The sequence below is a fragment of the Rousettus aegyptiacus genome, unplaced genomic scaffold (assembly GCF_014176215.1).
Source record: "Rousettus aegyptiacus isolate mRouAeg1 unplaced genomic scaffold, mRouAeg1.p scaffold_m13_p_3, whole genome shotgun sequence".
In the NCBI taxonomy this organism is placed as follows: Eukaryota; Metazoa; Chordata; class Mammalia; order Chiroptera; family Pteropodidae; genus Rousettus; species Rousettus aegyptiacus.
This window is the reverse complement of record NW_023416306.1, coordinates 167,394,554-167,420,043: the sequence shown is the minus strand read 5'-3', so window position 1 is coordinate 167,420,043 and position 25,490 is coordinate 167,394,554. Positions and strand designations below refer to the sequence as shown.

Sequence of the window (25,490 nt, the reverse complement as noted above, 5' to 3'; positions counted from 1 at the left end):
GAAACACTTGCAGCCAGCAGAGAATCTAGAATCCAGTGCAGAACCTTTCGTATTGTGACATGTGCCCCGATCATATTAAAATGCAGATTCTGATATGGAGGTCTGGGGCGGAGCCCGGGAGTCTGCATTTCTACAAGCCCCTGCCGCTGGGCCTCGGGGCACATTTTGAGGGACAAGGAAGGAGGAATCACAGGCAATTAAATAAGGGCTTACAGAAAGCGTGCACACCATGGCAGAGGGGCCGCATGCTATGGGAGCCTGCTGCAGAGTGACCGGGACCCCGTTCTCGGGTAGGGAAGCTCTCCCGGGAGAAAGGACATGTCAGGGGAGTCCTCACGGCCAAGTGGGAGTCAAGGAGAGGCGTGGAGAGGGCGTGACCCATGAGGAGGAGACTGTGTGCAAAGAGCCCAGGCGGAGAGACAAGTGCCAGGATGTGTCTGTGGGCTCAGGCTCAGCCCGCGGGGCTGCAGAGTCAGCCACAGCCAGAACCTGAGGCGCTCAGGCCACGTCGAGGGGTGCGAGAAGCCACCAGCGTGTGTGAGTGAGGGCTCAGGCGAACGGACTTGCATGCCAGGTAGATTGCTGTGCGGCCGGAAGGGGACAAAAGGGGCGAGAGGATCATCACCGGCATAACCATCCCGGTAAGGGATGATGGTGACCGCCACTGGGGGACCAGGGAGGGGCCAGTGACACGTGTCCCTGGTCTCCAAATACAGCCGCGTGGAGTAGAGACATTCCTTGTCCCCTCAGGCCTCTCTCTTCTTTGTCTGGGCACCCGCGTCCCCACCCCTCTGCCAGTTGGCTGTTTTCGCCTCTGACGCCTTGTGCTGTGCATCCCTGTAGGCAAATCTGCTCCAAGAAGCAGGAGGCAGCCACGAAGACTTCTCCCAGCTCCTGAGGAATTTTGAGCAGTGGCTACAGGTGGAAAATTCGAAGCTGGTTAGAATCGTCGCAATGAAAACTGCCACAGCCAACGGCTTGAGCACCAGAGAAACGAAGCTGCAGGTTTGTTCCCAAAAAAAGGCCCCTTTCCAGAGGGTTTGGACCAGCGGCGTGTTTGCCACCAGGGAGGTCTTCATAGAAAAAGCAGAGCGAACGTAGCTTGTGAGTTGTTCTTGCTGGTCTATAAAATAATGGTTTTTAAACCTTTTTGGTTCAAATATTTTAGAAGAACTTTAGAAAAATCATTCATGCATTCAGCCTAGGAAAAATCTCGCCACTAATCGCAGCTCTTGCATCAGGTGGCTCTCGCTGTGTAACACGCCATCCCAACAATTTGTGGTGTCGAACAGCAACAACCATTTATGCAACGCATGATGCTGAAGGTTGGCAATTTCGGCTGCGCTCAGCCGGGCCATCTGTCCACCACAAATCTCTCTCCTTCACTCCCGCGTCTAATGAGTCACCAAGCCCTCCACGATTCCACCTCCTGGATGTCTTTTTTCTGTCCCCTCTCACGGCCACTGTCTCAATGTAGGCGCTTACCACTTTTGACCTTGATTATGGAGGCGTAGGAGCCTCAGCTACAGGGGAAATGGTGTATCAGGGTTTCCACTTCTGCAGGGCCTAGACTTTGGCCTTCGCCTCCCGAGCCCTGTGAGGCTGCCAAAGGCATGGTCCGTTTCACAGTGATTTCTTCCAGACTGGCCAGTGTCCTACAGGTGCAGCGGGCCTGGACACCGGGCTCACTCCTCTGGGTTTTGTCCTTGCCCTGGTTTCAGCCTGATGCGCCTCACCCTCTTGTTAACTCTTTGATGCCTTTTAAATCTTTGTACCGCTTTGTCCTCAGTGAGAGGTTCAGCACAGTCGCCCGGTTGGCTGTGACTGGGAAGCCCTTCCTGCCCGCCTCCGACCCCACACCGGGCCACTCATTTCCTGCCAGCGCCACCCGACCCCAGCCATGTCAGAGACGACTTGCAGTTCCCCAAGGGAACCCTCCTCGCCTCGATCTCACATTTAGGGGGTTCCGAGAAGCTCGGCATCTTGCCCCTTGTCGCACAGCAGAGGCAGGCTGTGGGCAGAGCCGGGATCCGGAGCCAGACTTCAACCCCAGGCTCTTGGGTCCAGAGCCCTGCTCACACCCCACATCACGGTCACGCTACTTCTCAGGAGTCCTGAGGATAACAGATGCCGTCCTGGGGGAATGCGATATGATATTTCGATTAAAAAAAAAAAAATCTGCCCAGTCCCAACATCACTCTACCAGGCTTGCACATACCCATAGGAAAATGTTCAATGATGGCAGCTTTTATAACGATGATAACTCCTACTCCAGGCCCTCTGGAGGACTTGGTAGAATGCCAGAGTTGGAGGTCACTGTGGAGGTCAGCAGTGCAGCGGCCCCTGCTGTGCCAGAGTCCCTTCCGTGACAATCCAGAGACCCACCGCCTGGCCTTGGCTTGAATTTGCATGGCCGGGTTCTCCCTTTGTAGCTACTGTCAGCTCCCAGCTCCCCTCGAGTGGAATTTGATTGGCTCCTCCTCATCAGCCAGGTGGGGGCCATCTGGGCCATTTGAGAGGTGCACATGACACTCACTGCCTTTTTCCCACAGGACCTGGAGGCTCGGGTACCAGAAGGTCAGCATCTCTTTGAGAACCTTCTTCGCCTCGGGCCAGCAAGGGAGACAGATGAGCTAGAGGATCTGCGTTACCGGTGGATGCTGTACAAGTCCAAACTCAAGGACGCCAGCTGCCTGCTGGTAGGTGCCTAGGACGTCCGGGTCCCAGGCCTGGGGGATGGGATGATGGCTGAGCCCAAGCTCACCTGGGAAACACAGGCGGGCCCACCTCAGCAGCAAGCTGAGGTGACCGCTCAAAGACAGGGAGACTCCTGGGTCAGGCACTTGACTTGCAAGATGTCACCCAGCCATCCCGCCACCCTGCGAGGCTGGAGCTCGAGTCACGACAGCGGTGACCATTGTAGTAAACGCTGGAGGAGCGCCTTGCTGCCTGCCCAGCCCTCACGGCAGCCCTCAGCCTCTGCCGGAGTCGCTCTGTCCGCAGTCCCTGGACGGGGAGCTGCGACTCCGAGAGGCCGAACTCGCCCGAGGCCCCAGAGCGAGTCAGCGGCCGAGCCAGCACTAAAACACTCCCCGCTGTTGGAGGCGCAGTCGAGGGACCTGGCCCACCTCCGCCATTGACTCACTCGGCGACCTCGAGCAAGAGTCCTCTGTGCCCCCCTCATGCACGACAATAACGATAGCTATTATTAATAGCCGTTATTAATGCTACGTCATCACAGCAACCCTGTAAAGGGGGCACTGATATTAGCCCCTGAGAACCCACGGAGGTTCGTCCGGGGAGAGGGGCGGTTGCCTCCAAGGGCGCTTGTTGCCCTCAGACCCCAGACCCCAGGCTCCGGCTTTGCTGGCCCTGCAATGGCCGCGTCAGCCACTAGATGTCAGCCCGGCCCCAGCCAGGCGGCCGTGCCCTCCTGTCTGGGCCCAGGCCTTCTCAGACCGAGCCCCACCTGGGCCTGAGGCGGGTTAAAAAGCTCATTAAATTGAATCACCTGCTGGTTCAGCCTGTCCAGATGACCAGAAGTTTTAAAGAAACGCTCCCCTGACGACATGAATATTCCATTACAGGCTCTGTTGGGATTTAAGTTTCACTCACTTAACTTTTTTTTTTCCCCCTCTTTTCCTCTCCTTCCCTAAAATAACAGACAGAGAATTCTCCAGAGGAGCCGGCTGAATTCCAAAAGGTACGGTGTCTGCCATCTGCTGCACACGGCTAGAGGGCAGGGCGTCTGGAGGGTTGGTGGCCTGCGACTCTGGGGTGGGACGCCTAGGCTTTCTGGAAGGTTCTGAGAGGTCTGTGGAATCGGGTCTGGGCTGCACTGGGCTGGGCCCCGGGTCCTCGCTGTCAGGAAGCCCCAGGGGTGCACAGAGTGGTTTTTCTAGCTGTGACAGGCACGTGACAGAGGGGGGGGAGACCCTAGAAATTTTCATCGGAAACCATGACAAGACGAAGAGTGAACAAAGATGCTCTCGAGAATTATGCTGTGACGACGAGTGTAAATCAGGACTGTCCCAGGGGACCCGAACCATGCGGCCACCCACGTGGCAGACGGGCGGGTGTTTGGGGCGCCCGGGGACGGGGAGCGAGGGGCGGCTGTGCCTTTCATGGTCCACCAGGCAGGTGTTTCCACTCAGGCCCCCGGGACCTGCCCAGAGCCGCTCCGGCGGGGCTTGCGGGCCAAAACCATAGCAGCAGCGACCGTGATGATCATGAGTAATCAGTGTTATTACTCTAGATGCCGCACACTGACCATCCACCGTGTGCCCGGAACCGTGCTAAATCGTGGTCAGGGGGTTCGTTTCCTTTAACCGTCTCGTCGACACCCCAGGGCGTGATCGCCTCCGATTTTAACCGGGGAAACCTACGTGTGGCAAGCTAAGCTGGAGTGGCTTGTTCAGGGAGCCCCCTGCTTGGTCCCTGGGCCCTGACGCCACACTGGAGCCCACATCTTAACCTTTCGCACGTGGCTCGGAGAAAGCGCCCCTGGGCCTGGCGGGTCTCCCCGCTTCTGGGACAGCCCCGTGTAAGTTCATGTCCCCAGGGCCACCTTTTCCGAGGGAACACACTCGCGTTGCCCGTAACGACAGGAGCCTCCAGCACGCTGTGCTCCAGAGCGCTCTGGGTCTCACCCCTACCCCCAACTTAGAATAACGGAGAGCTTCCTCGTGAAACAGGGAGGAGCATCAAGGAGGGCAGGGCGGCCCACACCGTTCAGCCCGGTGGCTCCTGGTGGGACACGGGGGTCCCGGGGCTAGGCGTCCGGACTGCCTCCAGCTCCCACACTTTGAGCCCCACACGCGTCGGGAGCCCCCATATATGCATCTCCCAGGCCGGGGTCTGTGGGGAGCCACGTCCAGGTCCCCTGGTCCCTAGCACGTAGTAAGTGCTCACAGAATATTTCTCGGGAGGGAGACACTTGGCTGGCTGTCACTCGCCTCCCGTGCAGACTCGGGTTCCCGGCAACTTGTCGTCGGGGCAACGTGGAGTGTTCACGGCGCAGCGTGTGCTGGCCGTCTCCCCATGCGCTCATGCGTTCACCTCACAAATATTTACCGAGCCCTGACTCCGTGCCAAGCACTGTTTTAGGCACTTGGGATGCACTCTGCCCTGGTGGACCCTGCCTCCTGGCTGTTGGGGGAGGGGGCTGGGGGAGAGGGCCACCTGTCTAGCTGGCCTTGCTGAGCATGGTGGCCAGGCTCTGGGTCAGGGAGCTCCGAAGGGCAGCGGTGGCTTGGGGTTTCACAGCTGCAGGCTTTATCTTATCTATGGCTGGCAGTTGTTGGGCAATTTCATGGGATATGCAAAGCAGGCAGGCTCTAAATGGCCAAACTACCTGCTTCTTCAGGCTCTACCTAAAACCCTTGGATGTGTGAACCTTTGAGATGGGTGCTGGCTGGCTTCTGAGCTCATGGGTCTCAGCCCACTGTGAAGAAGCAACCCAGAGGCCAACATACAGGGGCCATACGGGACCCCTTGATATGATAGCTCGTTTAAGCACAGATCGCTGTGTGCCACCTCCGGAGTCTTTGGTTCATTAGGTCTGGAGCAGCCCAAGAATCTGCATTTCTAGCAGGTTCCTGGGTGATACCCATGCTGCTGGCCTTTGGGAACCACCGCTTTATGCTCCGTATTCAAACCTGGGGTCCACCATTAGTGCGTGTGGTCGTCGACGAGTCACTTAGCCACGGTTTTCCAGTGAGTGAAACAAAGGTCTGCCAAGCTAACAGTGGGTGAGTTCTTGTAACACCCGGCACATAGTAGGTCCTTAATCGCCATGTAAACGTGGAGCCTGGAGACGTCTGCGGACACAGCCCCTGCTTCTCTTTCTGAAAGAAAAAGGGGGAGGGCGCAGTGACAGTTCTGTTGGGGGCAGTCCTCCCCTCGGGTGGTTCCGGTGTTGTCTTTGCTGGCCGGGGTGTGCGCATGCGTGTGTAGGGGTGTGTGTGCACACGTGCACACGCACACGCAGGCCTGACAGGTAGAAAATAGGTACTGTCTTCCGAGGTTGTAATCTTGCCAACTTAAAAACATTTCATATATTATTTTTATTCCAAAGGGAAGGAGAAAAAACTTTCCCCAAAGCTAATTATTTACGAGCAGTTGGTTCTGCGCGCTGTTTTCCCCTCTCTGTGCACTAAGTCACCGAAGGCTCCAACGACGTCAAGAGCTTCAGCCTGCTTATTTGTATAAACAGAGTAATTAAGATTTATTAAATTCGCAGCTGCCTACACACTCGCCAGCTCAGTGCCACGAGATGTTTGCCTGCGGCATTCAGACGCATGAAATATAATTGCTTTTCAAGTTGCAGTTGGGCCGTGAGTCAACTAAATTCCCGCGCTGGCCCAGGGAGGTGGTGCCGTCCTACCTGACACAGACCGTTAGCTGGGGAACAGATCCGCCAGTGTTTCTGTTTGCCCGGGTGAGCCAGGGCCGGGCCCGTGCGCCGGCGTGCAGGGGTAGAGAGCAAATCGTCTCGTGTGTGTAGTGGCCTCTGGGATGTATGTTCCGATGCCCGGCAGTCCGCGGGCGGCATTTTATTTACTTGACCTTATTTCATAGGTTTTAAGACTCAAGTTCATAATTTCTCACATTTTCGCATCTCCGGAATTGGGGCATCTCATTGCAGAGAGGTTCTTCCGGTGAGGATGTGAATCGGCTTCCCCCTCCTCCCGGGACGCCGCCCACCTGAGGTTTCTTTGCATGAAACTCTCTGCTCGCGGGTTGTGTTTTGTTTTGTTTCCCTTTAGACCACGCCGACTGGGACGGCCAAGCTCTGGGGGCTCCAGCGCGTGGTTCAACTTCTCAGGGAAACGTTTTGTCTCTTGCCCTTCACCCAGTGCCAAGACGAGACCTAGGGTCCCCTTGCTTCTGTCGGGTGGGATTTGCCCTCGACTCCCGTGACACTGCAGGTGCGGCCCCTTGGTGCCCCGGCTCGGTGTGGGGTCAATGCTCCATCTTGGTTGCTTGTTATTTTTTTTCTTTCTTTTTTCGTGGTACGTAAGATAACAATGCACCTTACAACTAGCGTCTGAGTTCGGATGCAGTACCGTAATACCAAATCTCGAAGCATCCGTGAGTTTTCCACGTTCAGTACTTACTTTCTGTCCCACTATGGTTTTTTGAAATAATCCCTACTGCGTGCTGGGCACCCACGTGCCGGGTCTTTGTCGCTCACAACCACCTTCTGAGTGGAAGGAGAGCGGCCCCTTGGCAATAGGCCAGATCGGGGTGGGGACAGGGAAACAAGAGAGGCGGGGCTTGCCTTTCTCCCTCTGTGACTTATTCCCTGTCAGACTCTGGGGACAAGGTCAAATCTGGCTCTTCCTTGGGCCAAGTCCTGGCCCTCTCTGGGGCTGTGCTGTCTTCTAACTTTCAAAAGGAGAGAGCCCGTGTCCTTACTGGGAGACCCACGGTATCGGTCTGCCCCCAGCACTGGTGATGCTGAGTCTGACCCCATGGCCAGGGCGGGTGGCGGCTGCTGGATTTCTCGCCTGTAAAGCTGTCATTTCTCTTGTGATCACTGGGCGCTGCGTGCAGCACTGACCGATAGGGATGCTGGGGACGCAGCGCCTCTGTCTTACGTGGGCGTGACCTCAGAGTCGCAGGGCCTCTTTCCCTCTCGCGAATCACTTTCTCCCTGGCAGTTCCTTCCACCACCATGGCTTTGCCCTCTGACTCTAGGCCTGTCACTGTCTCTGGTCCGTCTTCGGTCTGGGTCTCTTATTCTGGCTTCAGTCTCTCAGTCCGACGCCTGCTAGACGTGTTCTCGGGAGTCCCACAGACCCCTCAGACTCGGCAGGTCTGACGCTGACCTCACTGTATTCCCTGCCCCTAACTGAACCCCGCCCGGTCCCCATGTCCGTGAAAGGTATCATGACCCCCCGGTTTCCCAAGCAGGATGCCTCCAGGTCATCCCGGACTCTCACTGACTGACCTTGACCTAGTCCCAGGCTCAGAGCCTGTTCATGGATGGACCTCAGATGAGGAAAGATGAGGAAGGGGAGAGGAGGGGAGGGGACCTTGCGCCCCGTGCATCTGCTCCTGGATGAGGCACTGTTCTTGTCCGAGTAATGGCGAAGTCATCCCTCCCTTCGATTGATTCAACCGGAGGTATTTCCCGCCAATTAACTAATCGGTCTCCAAGAGGCCAGCTCAGGTGGTCCCATCTCCTGCGCCTCTCCAAACCAACCTAGCGTTCTGGAAAAATGCAGTTCTGTGGCCTGACCATCATGTGCAGAGCCACCCCACTGAGGAGGTAGGAGGAACCTGGCCCCAGCCCAGCCACGGCCGCCCTGTCCCTGGGCGGGAACTATGTGGAGCCTCTGCACGCTAGTGGGAAGTGCACCTTGGGCTGGACACAGAGCTTCGGCACCGAGACCTTAGGGAGACGCTAGCGGGCAGGGCCTGGCCGGGGGACCCGGACGCCTGACGCCTCCGTAAGGCAGACAGGGAAAGGCAGTGGGCCCCGGACATTGTGGACATCATTGTCTGGAGACAGTCCCAGGGGGAGGAAGCCAGTCAGCACGCGGTGGGGCGGGTCTGTCAGAGGGACCTCCGGGGCCTGAGTGTAATGGGGGCTCTGGGGCCGGTTCATCTTGAATCGCCACAGAAAAGCCGGCACCTGTCCGTCACCTCGAGGTTTTGGAAGCATCGCTGTGGTAGAGGATGAGACCCAGCCAGCTCCGGGAGAGCCCCTGGAACTCCCGGTGGGGACACAGCGTGGCGTCCCCCTTGGGGCCTGGGGCAGCGTGCGGCCGGCTTCGATAGTTTCAGGCTGACTGACCGACTGGTGGGGGCCCAGGGTGGCTTCTGCTGTTGAGTAGTTTCTTCTGAGAAACGCCACGTGGGGTGTGGACAGAGCCCGGCTGTGGAGGGAGACTGGCGAGTTGGACTGTGTGTTGACCTTGGGCCGGTTCCTTTGCCGCAGGCTCGGTTTCCTTCTCTGCAGAACGGGCGAGGGGAGCCCCACCCCGCAGGGCTGTGCAGCCGCGCCGGAAGCTGAGTTGGGGGGTGCGCTGAGCTCAGGGCTCGGGGAGGAAGGGGCCGTGTCCCTGTCAGTAATGAGCGGCGCCCACGTGCTCTGGGGAGCAGCCGGGGAGCGAGAACGGTTCGCGGACAGCGGTTGGTCTGCGTGGTCGCGCCACGGGCGCTGGGCAGGAGCGGACGGCCTGATGCGCAGGACGGGAGGGACCCTTTTCTTCCTGAGTCGGTCAGTCAGCAACTATGTACCGAGCACTGCGGGGGGCTACGGCGATGAGCAAAGCGAACGTGGACCCCGCCTCCGAGGCGGCAAGGGGAATGCAGACTGGCATCAGGAGTCCCAAGGAAAAGTCAGGGTGCCGTGAGAAGGTGTGACGGGGCTTGTGCGCGTCTGGGGGTAACCGGAGGAGGCAGCTCACAGCTGAGGTTAGAATCATCAGTGGGAGCCAACCAGGTGCGTTGGAGGAAGGGGCAGATGAGAATTCCAGACGGATGGGAAGGCCTGTGCAAAGGCCCTGTGGCAAGAGGGGCGAGGGCCCTGAGGAGCCAAGAGATGGCATTTAGGGAGGGCGGTGCTTTTCTCTCTGATGGGGCTGGAGAGGTTGGTGGTGCCTGATGCCCAGCATCCAGCGGACAGGGAAGCATGCGGGGCCGACAGGAGCTGCCCGTCTTTCCTGGTGTCCATCAGTCAGCGGAGGAAAGAAATGAGCATTTATTTAGCGCCGGCTATAACTTCGGTAGGTAGGCATCATTCTCCCTTCGGCCCAACACGTAAAGGAACCGAGGCTCCGCGAGGTTACGTGGCCTCTCCCAGGTCACGCAGAGGCGGGGGCAGAACCCAGAGTTCCAAACCTTTCCTTTCCCCCACATCCCCTTTCGTCAATGGCGGAAGCTTCGGGCACACTTACCGTGATAAACTCATCTTCCCGAACTCCTCGGAGTTCCAGATTCTCAGGTTCACGTGAGATCTTGAAGGACCGCCGAGTATGTAATTACCCTACCAAACGTCTCCAGCTCTGCCCCCACCATCCTGTGCTCCGGACCCCCCTGCGTCCATACCCTACGGGTGGGGGAGCTTATCACTCCCAGAGGAAGCCTCTTCTCTCTTCGCATAGTTCTAACTGGGTAGAACACAGGTAGTACTTTCTACGGGGAAACTGAGGCACATAGAAGCTCCCAGATCTGGGAAGAGCTGAGATCGGCAGTTTCTTCGTTGGCTTCTTAGAAGGTAGTTCCTGACTGTTTGTGAGTGTGTGTTTGTGTGGTCATTTGAGAATCATATTGAAATGTATCTTTTTTTATAAGAACATTTTAGAATTCAGGTCTCTCAAAGTGAGGATCTGAGCTCTAAGTAAACAGGCACCGAGTGGGCAGAAGGAGTCCTTTGAAAAAGACCACCCTGTTAATACTTCTTAATGCAAACACACTTTAGGCCTTCAAAAATGTTTTCCCACGAGGGTCATGGCCAAGACACAACTCTTCCTTTCAGTAAGCTAAGTGTTAGATCTGAGAATAGAGACGCAAACAGAAACAGAACCCTTGTAAATAGATTCTCCATTTGCGAGACCATTAATTACAGGTTCTCAGCTGTGGTATAAACCCAAGCTAGGGAGGGCCGACAGCATGTTGTCTTGCCCTCTTCCCTGTTCCCAGATAGATTGGAGGTTGGGAATTAGGCCAAGTCAGCATGAAATGTCAAGGAGTCAAGTTAGACCCCCACGGACCGAGGCCGCCCCATGTGAGCCGAATGGGGGGGCAAGAGCGTGCGCTCGGCTCATCTCGGGTGGGTGACCCAGCCCCGTGGCTGTGGGAAGAGCCGCCTCCTCTGCGAACTCATCCTCAAACAACTTATCGCTCTGAAGTCACTGCTGAAATCAATACAGCCAGCAGCCTTTCTCCATTCTGTGGATTATGAACGTCTGTTTTTACAAAATCGGTGTCGAAGGACTTTGACGAACGAGAATACTTGAGGCCGGAGGCATCGGGGGCAAGTGTTATTAATCTGGAGACGAGAGTTGGGGCGGGAGAGTGGGCGAGATGGCTGAGATGTGAGAAAGAGAGACTGGGGTGCCCAGGTCAGAATCTCCCAGGATCATCACCATCGTCATCATCATCGTCATCACCATTGTCATCGTCATCATCACCATCGTCATCATCGTCATCGTCATCGTCATCATCACCATCGTCATCCTCATCTCCGGCACCATCATCACTGCCATCACTATCATGTACCATCACTTGGCTGTAATTTTTGATGCCCTGGAAGGGGAACATTTTGTTCATCAGGGAGCCAGCTGACATTATCCTACAACAATAGTACAATTAATAAGAGCTTATTTACTTTTCAATTGGCGTGTGACTATGCTGTGGTTCGAATCCTCACCCTAACCTGGCAAATGCGAGGTCGGTGTTAATTCCTCTTCTGCAGAGGAAGCAGAGGCAGGCTCAGAGAGGCCGTGGACTCGCCCGAGTAGCATAGCTGGTGTGTGACAGAATCTGCATGGAACCGAGCCAGCCAGGTTCCTGAGGGTGGGCGCACCCTGGACCATGCCGCGTCGTGACGGTGGGGGCCTCCCCTGTCCCGAGCAGCCAGCTCTTAGCCCCATCCCCGCGTGAAGCCACAACCCAGCCAGTCGCTCTAGAATTCAGAAAGTGTCTTTCGGCCACTTTCATGCACAAGGCAGGTAAGAAGTCCGTTAGGCATTCGGACTCGTGAGACTGGCCTTCGAGTGGTAACGATGATGGCGAAGATGGTGACGGAGGAGGAAGGGAAGGGAGAGGAGGAGAAATGGTGCTGAAGAACGTGGTGATGAGTGCGGCGGTGGTGACGGCGACGGTGATGAAGATGACGGTGGCGTCGGTCGTGGCCGTGATTTAGACGCTGCTGATGCCGATGGCGCATCGTAATAACGGCAGAAGTTCCGAGTCCCTACCGTGCGCCAGGCCCTGTCCCGTTTATCCCTCACAGCTCTTGTCAGGAGGGACCGTGAGAACCTCTGTTGATAGATGAGCGATTCGCAGTTTGGAGACATTGAGGGGCGACTTTCTCAAAATTCATACCCAGGACTCTCAACAACCGGGCAGAGATTTACGGAGTGACCGGCAGAGCCTGTAACTTTCTTTTTTTCCTTCCTTTCACGTCTTGAATGGTTTGAGAAACTACAGGGATATCTGTTTCTGGCAGAAAATGTCACAGCTGGGAAGACGGGGACTTGCGAGGCCCGATAGGCAGCCCGGAGCCCCGGTGTCCCGCCCCCTCCCCGTCCCCCACCGTGTCCCCCGGTCCCCCGCCCTGTCCCCGGCGGCTGAGAGCCGCGAGCCCCGCTCACTCTCCCGCTTTGGTTCTGCAGACCCGGCGGCGGCGGCAGGGGCCGCGTGACCTCCTGCGGAGGGCGTGCTGCGTGGCGCTCCCGCTGCAGATGCTGCTGCTGCTGCTCCTGCTGCTGCTGCTCCTGCTCCCCGTGGGGAACGAGGGCCGTCGCTGCGCCCTGGCCAACAACCTCGCCAGCTCCTTCACGCTCATGCTGCGCTACGACGGCCCGCCGCCCACCTAGCCCGCTGCGGGCGCACAGGTGACCGTCTCCTCCGGCCCTCTGTCCGCCCTGGGCTCCTCCCGAGGACCCGGGGACACTGGAAGCGGGCAGGCCGGGCTGGCGGCGCTGCTCGATGTCAATACTGTATGTACCAGTGTTCCCAGCCAGAAATCTAGTTTTTATACCGTGTCGTCTGCGTCTATTTATACTACGTGTGTACTCTGTGTGACCAGGGAATAATGTATAGAATTTTTATACGCTCTGTATGTAAATGCTCAGGATGTATCGCTTCAGATATGGCATCTATTTGTAACTGGGAAAAAGTTGCTACTTTGTGGCCTTCGTCGGAGGTCAGCCCGGGGAACAGTAACGTGTCCCTCGTATGGCGACCTCTTCTCCAGAAGCCACCCCCCCTCCCCCAACTTGGACGTTAGCAAAAAGCCCTCCGAGCTGTCAACACAGAAGAGCCCCCCAGGCCCCCCGCTCGGTGCCCAGCGACTCCCGTTTTAGGCACCGTGAGAACAAACATCTTCGTCTAGTTTTGAAAACAGACAGGTTGGATGCTGTGGATCAGAAGCGGAAGTGACAAGTGAGGATGTGCCGTGAAGGGAAGAACTGCAAAGAGCAGAAAGAACTGGAGAGCAGAGCAGAACGGGGGTGCCTGGTAGCTCAGAGCAACGGGGCGCGTCGTGGCCGTGCGCCCAGCCTCTGGGGCGGCTTAGACGGCCACGCACGCCGCTCTGGGGGACGGGCCGGAAAGAGACAGACGTTGCTGCTGAGGTCTCGTGCAGACTGGGGACCTCCTACCTGACAGTGCCGGGGAGACGCATCGCCGCCGTCACACTCGAGCTGGGTTTGTCATTGTCTCCGACTCCAGCTGAAGGCACGGAAGAGGACCACCTGCCGCACCGAGGGCCGGGGGTCGAGGGTCCAAGACAGAGCGGCGAGATCGCCCTGGATCTCGGCCCTTATGAAGTGCTCTCTCGCCTCCTCCCGGGAGCGGTGTAGGACAGAGGTGGGTCCCCTGGACCGGGACTGTCCCACAAGTGCCCCCCACAAGGGAGCCCGGCTCCAGGCACCCGAAACTAGGCCCTGTCCGGCCAGGCCCTGTCCGGCCGGGCCGGGTGACTGGGCTCCATGCACCTCCCGGGAAGGGCCGGAGACATGTGCCTTCCTCCCTGGGGAATCCCGGAGCATTCCAAGGTGCTTCATAACTGGATCACGTTTTCCCTAAATCAACACTAACATTTCCTTTAAAAAAAGAAAAAATGCTTAGTGCTCACTCTTTACAAACCGACTTTGTCTGTTCAGCTACAAATAGGTGACCAAGAGGGATTCCTCAGGCCTTTTAAGCAGGGGGCGGGGGGACCCCCCCCCCCCGTCCTCGCACACGCCCGCACATCTCATCCTGCCGCAGCCCAGCTCGCACAGGGGGGCCCCAGGCCTCCCAGAAGCCGAGAGGAACCGGACGCCCATGGGGCAGGAAGGTGGTGTTGCTGAGAACAGCACTTGGCCCTGATCTAAAGCACACTTTTCTCCAGACCTTTAGAAGCCACAAGGCCACACCCTGCGGGCGACAGCTTTGCTGGAAAACCAGGGGCCGCCAAGCCCAGGCCCTCGCGGGGCTGTGTGGGGTCGGCCCTGGAGGCCAGGGCTGTGGCGGGGGCCGTGGCCGCCTCCGTTCCTCCCCTCCTGCCTCGCCGGCGGGAAGGCTGAGGCCCAGAGGGGGAAGCGACCTCCCCACGGGCACACAGCGAGAGGCGGCGAGGCTGTCGCTGGTCACCAGCACCCCCACAGAGCAGGGTCCCCTGCGTCAGGACTTCAGAAAGCAACAGCTGTCCCACACGAGCGCGTCCGTCGGGCGTCGGGGAGACGCTGCAGGGGCGGGAATGTGTTTATATATTTTTTAAACTTCGATAATGCTGCCATACAGTCTGCTTGTTTGCCTAACTGTTTTTTTAAAAAAAGAGAACTGTTATTTTCATTACTTTCATATAAATACAGTTATAATGATGTAATCACTTTCGCTTCAAGTGCGTGCAGACGATTATGAGCTTTATGACTTTCTAGCTTCTTGAAAAGAGCTAAAGTGCCATTCGAGAAAGGTGCCGTGATGGGACCTGTGCGTGTTCAGTTTCCTCTATCTTTAGAGTGAGAGGGTGGTAAGAAATGCGTGTATCACTGTGTGTGTGTGTGTGTGTGTGTGTGTGTGAGTGACAGAGAGACAGAGACAGAGAGACAGACAGAGACAGAGAGACAGAGAGAGAGAAACAGACAGAGACAGACAGACAGAGACTGGGAGACAGGAAGAGGAGGGGGAGGAAGGAGAGGAGCGAGAGGAGCATGAGGAGAGGCACCCGGTGAGCCCGGTCGAAGCGGCTGGTTCCCGGCTCCCCTGTCTCCCGCTCCCCTGTCTCCTGCTCCCCTGTCTCCTGCTCCCCTGCTCGCTCTGCTTAGTCTGACCTCTGGGTGCAGGACGACGACGCCTGGAATCCAGAGGGCGTTTGTAAAGGAGAGATTGTGGGGATGGGCGGGTGTGAGCAGCAGGCACGGCTGGAGGACTCCCCGGGGTGCTCGTCCGTAGGGAGCAGAGGGCACGATGACACCGGAAACCAGGAGTGTGGCTTCCACGTGCTGCTGTGGGTGTCTGGCCCCTCGGTAGGCGCCTCACAAGCCATATTTGACTTACTTCCCACAGCCGCTCTCGTGGTTTGGTATTACTTTACCTCCGTGTTTGAGAAGCGATAGCCGAAGCTTAAAAATATAAGGACACTTGCCCCTGCAGAAGTGGGACTTGACCCAGGTTTGTCTGTCCCCCGAAGCCCATGCTGCGGGGAGGGTTCTACCAGGGCACCGCCTGGGGTCGGGGGGCAGCCAGGAGTTTCCACAATGCTGCTCGCTTCTCGGTGGGCCTGGCCCTCAGCTCTGGGAGGAGTCTCACCAAGGGTCGCTGCTGTCATCTTCACGCCTGTCACTTAGCAAGCTCAGCTGGGGGCTGAGCACCTCTCTGTCCCGCGAGGGCACGGCAGCTGTGGCTGTCACCCCGGGGCCTAGCACAGGGCAGGAACTTCAGCTCTGGTCGGCCAAGTTGCATGAAAAACTCCAGCATGGAGTATGTTTGCTGACACCCAGCTCCCCTCCGGGGTACAGAGAAAATGGGTCCCAGGTGACGATACCCACTTCCATCTCTCGCAACCTGGGGCAGGAGCTCCCAGCAGGGCGCAGAGGATTGGAGGACATTTGTCCCTGCGTAGCTTCGGCAGAAAGAAGCTGGGGACCCTCTGCAGTCTGGGGCAAAGGAGAATGATGGGTAGGGGGCAGGAAAAGGCCTGATGAGGGCAGTGTGTGTCCACCGAGGGCCACCTGATGTGTCTCTGCCCACAGACTGGGCGCAAGCCCTCAGACACTACAAGCTCATTGTTATTTCTATTAGTCTGCAGTCATTTGTTCATGGTAAAAATTTGTGCCTGGAAATGCCAAACTCCACCTTTCCCCAGAGGAGAGTGTCTGGGCTGGCAGTGTATAGGTCCCAGGACCAGCCTGGCCCCCTCCTGCCTCCTGCCACTCCCCAGAGCCAAGAGACCCCCCAGGGGGTCCCTGCCCACTCTGTGAGTCCTGAGGCACCAGTGGCTTCCTTGGGAGTATGTTATCGGGGTGTGTCTCTCTAGTGGCCACACAGTGACCTCAAGCTAGCCTCTCCTGTCTCATGGGAACTCAGCTAATCCACGGGGGGGGGGGGGGGGGAGCTCCCCTGACTCTCCTCACCCCAATCTGATTGTCACTGGTCTGGGTCAGCAACAGAGAAGAGACGGCGAGACTGAGCTGTGAGCCCCGGCCCGGCTTTAAACATGCGGACAACTAGCTGCTCACCTTACTGCATCCATGGCAGACATCACTAATAGATCACCGAGCTCTTCTCCTCCTCTGCTACAGCCCGAATGGACCTCACAGCCCTCAGAACCATTGCGAGCAGTCCCTGCCAAGCAATCGCATTTGTCAGAGTATGAGAACCCCACCCCCCCACCACCACCACCAATGCTGAGTTAAGCATGCGAGGGACTCTGCCTCCCTTCATCCTGGGAGGTGCAGAGCTGAGCAGCCATTGGCATCACGTCCTCAGCTCGAGGATGTTGGGGCCCAGGGTTCTCTGACATTCTCTCCTTTCCCTCGCGGCCACCTCATGGCCCAAGATGCTTGCTTTACCTTGGATTTTTCATCTGCATTCCAGGCAGGTGCCTGCCCTCCTTTCCAGGAGCTCCCCCCACCCCACATGTGTGAGGAGTCTGGAAACATGCCCCCCAACAAACAGGGTTCTCTTAGTAAGAAGGAAGGGAAGAGTGGGTCGTGGCGGCCCTTGCATGTCCAGCAGAGAAGACCCTCAGTCATCGTGACCCTCACGTTTCGGTCTCGTGAACTTGGAGGTGTTCATCGTTGAAGCATGAGAATGACCCGACCCTCCACCACTTCCCACCCTCTGCCTCACCAAGTGACAGGGGTCCCCGGATCCTGCCAGTCCCTCCCGCTCCCCATGGGGCTGCAGACATTCCTTCCACAGTCAGGACACTTCTAGGCCCACCGGCTTGGTGTTGGGATTCAGCCCAGGAAATTCATATTTGCTTTAATTTCTTCTGGAACATGAGGAACTCCTGGGCGCAAATCCTGGAAAGAGAAGTTCTCTGAGCTTATTCAGGCTGGCCCCCACGTTGTCTAGCAGACCACTGAGGCCTCGAAGTTCAAGGGTGCACCCACAGGTGGTCCCCATCCTCCGGCCGGCAAGGCCCACGGCGCCTCCAGCAGAGGGCCAGATTCCAAGGACGTAAACCAGCCATGATTTCTCTCTCCGTTCCAATCACGAGAGAAATGCCTTCTGCCCATCAAAGGAGGAAGGAGGGGGAATTTGTTTTTAAAAGGAAATTGAAAAACAAAAGCTCGTGGTCTGAAAGCAGATGCTGTGGCAGAGCACCCGGAGCCTGGACTAGTCAGTCGATTCAGCATCCCCCGCGCCTGCTTCTGGTTGCCATGGTAACGGCACAGCAGCTCACAGGTTGGTACCACCTTGTCCAGACAGAGGACAGTAATCACACAGAGGGACCTAGGGTCCTGGACTTCCTTTCGGGAACATGCAGTTCCGAGCTCAGCAACCAGGACACAGGCCTGCAGCCCTTCTTCCTGCTCTGATGACAGAGACAGAAGGAGCGTGGACAAGGCCCTGCCAGACGGCCCTGGCTCCCTCCACGGGCCCACGCTCGGGGCTCAGGACCTTGGTTCCAGACACTGAAAGCCGAGCGCAGAGCCGGTTGGCAGCCTAAGAGCGACCAGCCGGCTGGTGTTGTGGTCAGTTCGAGACTTGAGCCCAGGGGCGGTGGGCTTCAGGCCTCTCCCTGGAACTTCGGCCTCCGCTGCTTTGCTTTCCTTGGTGGGCCGCAGGTGGCGGCTGCTTTGGTGGCTGGTCGAGGGGGTTGGGCCAGAGTGTGGTCTTCTGGGCTCCTTTCCGGTGCCCACTCCCACCGGGGAGCTGGCAACCCCAGGGCTAAGGGACGGGGCGTGGCGGCCGGCGCCGGCCGTCCCTGGGAAAACGGACACCGGCCGCCCCTCGCAGGGCAGGTGGAGGACAGAGTCGGCTTTGCGGCGTCGCTGTCTGCAGAGCAGCTCCGACTCCTCCCGCTGCAGGACGAAGAGGTGTTTCCCCTCCGGGGGCTGTGGCCGCACATGTTCTAAAAGCTTCATTGGCAAGCAGGAAGTGGACAGAGAAAGTCGAGTGTGTGTGTGTGTGTGCGCGCGTGTGCGCGCGTGTGCGTGTGTGCACATGTGTTTGTGCGTGCATGCGTGTTTGTGTGCGCATGCATGGTGTGTGCATGTGTGCATGTGTGTGTGTGCGTGTGCATGCATGTACTATACACACGCCTCCATCTAGACGCACAGGCGGGCAGCCCTTCCAGCCCTGGGCTTCTGGACAACAGATGCCACCAGCCTGTTGTGTCTGGGAACCTCAGGATGACCACGCTGGACCCAGGACACTTACCCTGGTTCCTGCGTTTGAGGCCTCGTACGGAAGCGACTGGATGTCCCCCTTCCGAGCCATTGACCCCTGAGGTCTCTGTCTTCCGGAAACTCCCTCAGGCTGGTCCTGAAATGATGCCCTCTCTTTTTCTCGGGATCGCATATAACCTGCTTGCGAACAAGGACTCAGCTCAGTGGATCCTAAATTCGGCCCCATCTCTCCGGCTCTGTGTGTCTGTGTGTCTTTGTGTTTTAGAGTCCAGTGATGTTCATAGAATTTGTCCACCTGAAGCAGGAGAAAAGCAAATTTCCAGTATCAGCTTTGGAGAAATGAGTGACTTCCCTTCCATTTTAAGTCCAAAATCCCAGCTATTCACATGGCTGGACTGGTGGACTGGTCTGGTTAATGAGCTAGGCAAAGGCAGGGTGGGGTGTGTGTGCACATGTGTGTGTGCGTGTGCACGTGTGTGTATTGCGTAAGTGGGTTTTGCATCAAAAGCAAACTTCATTGTTTAAAACGTCGCGTTATGTAAATACTATGCACAGGGACCATATCCACTCCCATCATGCTACTCGGGACTGTAAAACATGCATTTGCAATAAATGAAGCAAATAAATATCACCTCTGTTCACGTCGAGTCCGCAGCTCGCCAGAGCCACGACGCCCCCGCCTGCCGCTCAAGCCGGAAGCAGCAGGGTCCTCGTGGATGGCTCGGCGTTTTCGTTGTTGCTTTACGTTTTTAAAGATGTATCTGCTCCATGTTCGGAAATAAATCTCTATTTTTGGTCTATAAAAGATTGTGTGGTTTGAACATTCTTTTTCCTGAAGCAAAGAAAGGGGTTGGTTTAAAGAGGATATTGGGGAGAAAGGTGACATGTGGCTTAGGCCAGCCGATTTTTAAATTCCGACTTCCGGGCAGAATCTGTGGCCGGTGTACGCGGAGCTCGAACTCAAGGCAACGGCGACCCTAGATCCAGCGCACAGGTCGGCGTCAGCTGGGAAACAGCTTGAATGAGACTGTCAGCATCTGCCCAGACCTTCCGCGTCACAGTCTCGGGCGGAGGGGCAGGCGAGCGGGGTTTGAAACCCCAAACGCCCTCTGAGTAGAGAGCTGGTTCCGAACAGATCCCGGTGCCAGGCAGGTACCAGGAGCCCCTTCCAGGACTTCGCTCCCACAGCCCCGACCAAAGCCGCTATGACGGTTTGTTGGACAAACAATATTTGGGTTTGGGGATCTGGTTTTCCAGCTCAGGGTGCACTGGAAGCTGCAAGGAGAGGACACTATTAGATGCAGGAGGAGTGGGGGATGTCGCCTCGACGTGTGCGGTGTGAACGGGCACGTGAACCCTGGACTCGCCACGCGTGAACGAGTCTCTTTGCAGCGGCTCTGGCTTGCCGATTCGCGCCCCATAAGTCAAATGTGTCCCAAGGACAATTTATGTCCAGAATCTGCTGACAAAGGCGTGGACGTATGCACGTTGGTTTAGAGCACTTTATGTGAGCAGGATTTAAGATAGAAAGGCTTTGCCTAATTTATTCCCTCCCAAATTTAAAAAATTCAATAACATGTGCAATACTTGTCTTAATCTGTTATCTGCTCACCTTTTGGGAGGAGAGAGAGAGGAGCCCTTCAGGAGAGAAGCAATGTGGCTGGAACTCATCATCCCTAAGAGGCGGGTCGAAGGCAGAGACAAGGTTTTAGACTCTGCCTTAATCTAAGCGGCATCCAGGAGCGTGAGAAAGACTCTGAGCCTTCCAGATGCGGGATCCGGTTCCATGGCACATGCTCTGGAGTTCAAAGCCATTTAAATAAGCTCTCTGAGTGTCTGGCTTGGTGGGGCAGCTCTGCAGACGAAGAGTGAAGGATAGAAAAAAAAGTATTCTCTCAGGGCGGGCGGTGGGGGCGGTGGGGCGGGGGGTCCTGGGTTTCCACTGGTCAGTCTGTTTAACAGCGAGTGAAATGGTGACGTCATCGACACTACAGCTGGCCCAGCTGCTGCCGTCGAAGGACAAACGGACAGCAAGAGAAACCTTCGTCGCAAGGAACTTGCGACTGGAAGAAGTGAGTCCTCCAGGCGCCCGGGACCCACTGTCTAACGTGTGAGAGCAGCACCGATACCCCCAAAGGAGCCCCTGTGGCCCCGCGGCCCAGGGCGCAGAGGCCCCTCGCCTTCTCATTGGTTGTCCAAAAAACGAAGCATCTTCTGGGAAGGAAGACAGAACTTTGCCCTCCGAGAGTCTCTGCCCTTGAGGTGTATGTGGAATTCGCCGCGGCGTTGCCTTGTTCAGCTGATTTTAAAAAGCCTAAGTGGACGTTACAGACACCAAACATAGTGCACGTGTTATTTCTGTAACGGAGGCCTCAAACCTGGGGTCAGGAACTTCTGTGCTACAACCTTGTTTCGGTGGGAAAACGAGGTTCAGCCGCCTTCGTTTTCACTTCGCAGTTTTCAGGGAACCCAGCCCGCTGCGAAAACCCCACGAAACAGCCGCGGAGCCTTCTCGCTGACGCCTGGCTCGGTGGTTAGCTCCTCTCTACGGCGATGCGACTCTTGCGCAGCCAGGCGTGTTATGGAAGCGACTAGCTTGCCTCTGTTTTCGTTGGGAGCTTCAAGCCCAGCCGTGACGTGTTTAAGTGGAGCGATGCGCCCCCCTCTTTGGGGACACCCCTTGGTGAGAAGGTTGTTTGGCTACTTGGCCTTGGCAGCCTCTTCCGTCACCACAGTCTGGCCAGCCCTGGCTCCCACCTCCCCTGCGGTGACCTCTCTCTGCCCTTCTTCCCTCGATGACGCTTTGCGAGGGGTGACCCCGACCCGCTGGGGCGTCCCCTGCTGGGCGCTCACGTTGCAGGCGCACACGCGGCCCGCGCCCCGGCCGCTGCTCCCGCCCCCCTCGCCCTTCGTGGGGTGGCCTCCTGCTGCCGGTTTCCACCTCCAGGGAACTCGCTCCCCGGCGCCCCGTGACGGACGCAGCCCTGCTCGTAGGTGAGGGCGCGTTTCCCGTCCTGGAGCACGTGCAAACAGTCGAGGCCTCTTTTGCCTCGGGAGGAGGTGATGGAATGACAAAAAGAAAAGTTAAAAAAAAAAAAAAGAGCTGAATGCAGCGTGGGATCCTGGACCGCGTCCCGGAGCAGTAACGGGACGGGAGCGAAGCGCCGCGTGAAGAGCAGGCCGTCTGCGGGCTCGCCGACGCCGCCGCGCGGGGCTCACCTCCCGCCGTGGACGCGCGTCCCCCGCTGCCCGAGATGCCAGCAGTGGAGGAGGAGGACACGGGGGAGCGGTCTACGGGGGCTCGTGCTGTTTCTGCAACGTTTCTAACTTACTCCAAATAACAATTGTATGTTTTAAAGTAGGTGTTTGTGTGGCCCTGGAAAAAGACGTGAGGGTTCCCCTCTGCCCTCGCTGCCTTAAAAATGGGGGTACGTCTCTTCCAGGGACAGTCTCGGCGTAGCCTGGTCTCTGTTCGGCTCCCAGCAGCGCCGCATCCGTGAGGGTTCGGCTTTGGGAAAGGCCTTGGCTCCTCCTACGACCCTGACCCCGGAGGGGTGAGGCGTGTGGGCGTGAGGACGAATGAGGCAGCGTGTACAGGGCTCGCCCGGCGCTTGGCACACGATGAGCACGCAATGATCGGGAGCTTGTTCTTCGACTCCCGTCCCAGCGGCCTGCTCGGTCGTGCGAGGCAGGCTCAGAAGCGTCTGGTTTTAGGGGGCTTAGTTTGACCACAATGTTGTCTGCTAGGGGCGGGGGTGTCCCCTTCGGGCTTCCAGGTGTCCTGGGGGGTTCTTGATGGGGAAGATTCGAGAATCGGTCAGGGCTCAGTTGCAGACAACAGGATCCACCCGAGCTCGTTTCAGAAGACAAGGATTTATGATGCAGGACGAGGTGGCTCACGAAATCGTCGGAAGGAAGGGCCGGAGGCGTAGATTCCGTCTCAGTTCCCAGGATGGTCCGGCCCCAGCACCGCTCGGCCTTTCGCGTGAGGCCGCCGCCCCTGCGAGGAGCCGCCAATCCGGGAAACCGCCCCTGCTGCCGACTGGGGCGCCTCGGCGTCCCCATGGCCGCCCACAGCGGCGGGCCGGGCTGCGTCCTCGGGAGCCTCCCTTCCGTGCCGGGCGTCGCACGGGGGGCTCCGGGCGGGCAAACCCGAGGTCTCACCCAGAACGTGGCGGCGAGGGAGGCGGGAGATGTCGTGTCGGCCTGACCCTTTCTGCACGACGGGAAGGCATCCTGCAAGGTGCTTGCTTCCTGGGAGATGGATGAGCGAAGCCACCGTCCTCACCTCTGGAGACCGAACACCCGCCACGTCCTCATTTCCGCATCCAAACTGCCGCACGAGTCCGACGGCAGCAACCGCGGACCCCGCCCCGGCCACGTCGCCGCCGCCGGTCCAGACGGCACACTCCGAGCCGCGAGCCTCGCCGGGCAGCTCATCCGTACCGCGCTCTGTCCCCTGTCCTCGGGTTCATGCACAATCTTAGCCTGATGTCCCGAAGTCTGCAAACTAAATCGTCAGGGTGGCCGCCCGAGGCCGCCAGCACCCCCGGGGCTCCCTGCAACTCTCCCGCCTCCGCCTCCTGGGGACCACCCCAATCTCGATCTTCTCAAGCCCTGGACCATCCTAAGGCCAAGCGAAAGATTAAGGAATATTTAAGTGAAGAATATTACTGAGCTCCTACCGCACACACCGGCCACACGTCAGGCATAAATGAACGGGGAACGAAACACAAAGCCGGCACTTCCGCTGTCACAGAACGTGCCAGCTCCTGCCCCCCGACCCATGTAGAGTTGTACCCCCAGTTCACGTCTCCTTCCAGGCAAAATGCGCTTCCAAATGCACAGCTCGACGTCGGCCCCCGGGGGCCTCCCCTCGCCTGCCGCCTTTCATCACGGGCCTTCGGCGGGGCTGTCACCGGTAGCTCTCTCCTGGCCGGTTCCACTGTATCGACATCCCAGGCCACGCGTAAACCAGGCTCAGAGTCTTTTCTCCGAAGACAGGCGGCCATGGAGGCGGGCAGGGCGGGAGGGGCTGTGCAGCAGGCTTCGTGCCCTGGGGCGTGAAGCGCCTGTGTGTGCAGCTCGCAGCGTGACCAGTGAGACGGTGGCCGGAGACTTCGGGTCTGGGCACTCTCCTTCCGTGGCACGGGCACCAGGCAGACTGAGGTTCCCGCTCACGGAAAGGCTGGACCAGCGGCTGGTGAGGTCCCCTCGGCCGACCCGGTCCCTGACCGTGCGAGCGCTGTCCTCGCCATGGACCTTCTCTCCGTGGGCTCATCGTGGCGGTCCCGGGACGCAGACCCTCCCCTGACAGCCCTGTGACTGAGCTGCACGTGGACCAGGACTTGGACCCCGCTCTCCAAAGGCCAGCTCGCGACCACGGAGTGGCGCCTCCTCACACGATGCCCTCCACGCCTCTTTCTCATTCCCTGTTCCGTGGGCTCATCGCTGGCTCCAACCTTCTCGTCTGCTCCAGTGTCTGCTCCCAGAAACTCGGCTTTGTCTGTCCGTCTGTCTCGATGCTCACATCCTTTAGGACGGGGACTCCCTGTGGGTCACGCCCAGCCGCTGCCCATTTCTATGCCGCCCTAGAAGGGAAGAATGATTTCAAAAATGTCAAATGATTATATTTCACATGGTTAAATAACTATCCACACAATATCTTCAGTTTTGCCTCTTAGCCTGTTAAGCCCTAAAATATTTACCATTTGGCACTTTGCGGAAATGCTCGTTGCCCCCGCTCAAGGGTGTTACTTGCACAATTTCCTTCCTCGTCCCTCCTCAGAGCCAAGCTGCTCACCCCGAGGCCCAGCCGGCGCCTTTAATAAGAGGGCTCCCTGGCAGGCTGCTGCCGACCCCACTGAAGGGGACCAGGGAGAAAGCACAGAGCACCGGGCGTCAGGAGAAATGGGCCCCAGTCCCAGCGATGGCCACCGACTCGCTTTGTGAGTCTTGGTAGCTCGAGTCCCCTCTCTGCTCCTTGGATCCCCTCTCTGTGAAATGGGGAGCTCGGGGGCCACTCACTTTGGAGACCGCCCTGGCAGCATCGGCCCTCTGAAAACCATCGGTGTCGCCAGCCCACGGGACCCGGGAGGACAGTGCAGTGGGCAGCGCCGAGGAACCTCAGCGTCGAGCCCGAGGTCGTCCCTCACGCCGGGGCCCGGGACGAGGAGCCCTGCAGGGGCACGTGCGCACTCACAGACACACGCTACACACCACAGACACATGCACGTGCTTGCACATGTACACCGCACACACCTGCATGCGTGCACGCAAGTACCACACACACACGGAACACACAGAGATGCACGCAGACACCGCACACGCCTGCATGCACGCACGCACGTACCACACGCACCAAACAGAGATGCACACAGACACTGCACACACCTGCGTGCATGCACACACGTACCACACACACCAAACACAGAGATGCACACAGACACTGCACACACCTGCGTGCATGCACGCACGTACCACACGCACCAAACACAGAGATGCACGCAGACACCGCACACACCTGCATGCATGCACGCACGTACCACACGCACCAAACAGAGATGCACACAGACACTGCACACACCTGCGTGCATGCACGCACATACCACATACACCAATCACACAGAGATGCATGCAGACACACGTACGGAAACAGACACACACCACACGCAATTACCACACACGGAGGCACGCGTGACTCTCTCTGTCCAGCTTTTGTGACTGTTGCACGGTCATCAGACCGGGAACCCCACGAGGGTTCTGGGGCACGGACCTGGATGATCCCTCCCTGACTCTTGGTCCGATTGAGTCAGCTCTTCAAAGACCAGGAAATTAAATTTGGGGCCATTCTCTGTCCCGGACACTGTGTGTAACTTGAGGATTACACTAGGCCAGGAATACAGAATGGACTTCTTTCTCTCTTTTTTTTGAAAAGGGCTTGAACAGAAGAACGCTGTTGTGTGG

General features: G+C 57.9%; 1 protein-coding gene across 2 annotated transcripts in view; it reads left to right on the top strand.

Annotated features, from left to right (window-relative positions):
• SYNE3 (spectrin repeat containing nuclear envelope family member 3) overlaps nucleotides 1–19,329 on the top strand; it is a 96,667-nt gene extending 77,338 nt beyond the window's left edge. For both annotated transcript variants that reach the window (XM_036238967.1, XM_016155916.2), the window contains 4 exons: nucleotides 844–1,005; nucleotides 2,553–2,699; nucleotides 3,665–3,703; nucleotides 12,351–19,329. In XM_036238967.1, coding sequence (XP_036094860.1) covers nucleotides 844–1,005; nucleotides 2,553–2,699; nucleotides 3,665–3,703; nucleotides 12,351–12,554 — 552 coding nt within the window. In that variant the 3' untranslated portion in view covers nucleotides 12,555–19,329. The remainder of the gene's footprint in view (nucleotides 1–843; nucleotides 1,006–2,552; nucleotides 2,700–3,664; nucleotides 3,704–12,350) is intronic.
• Nucleotides 19,330–25,490: the final 6,161 nt, after the last annotated feature.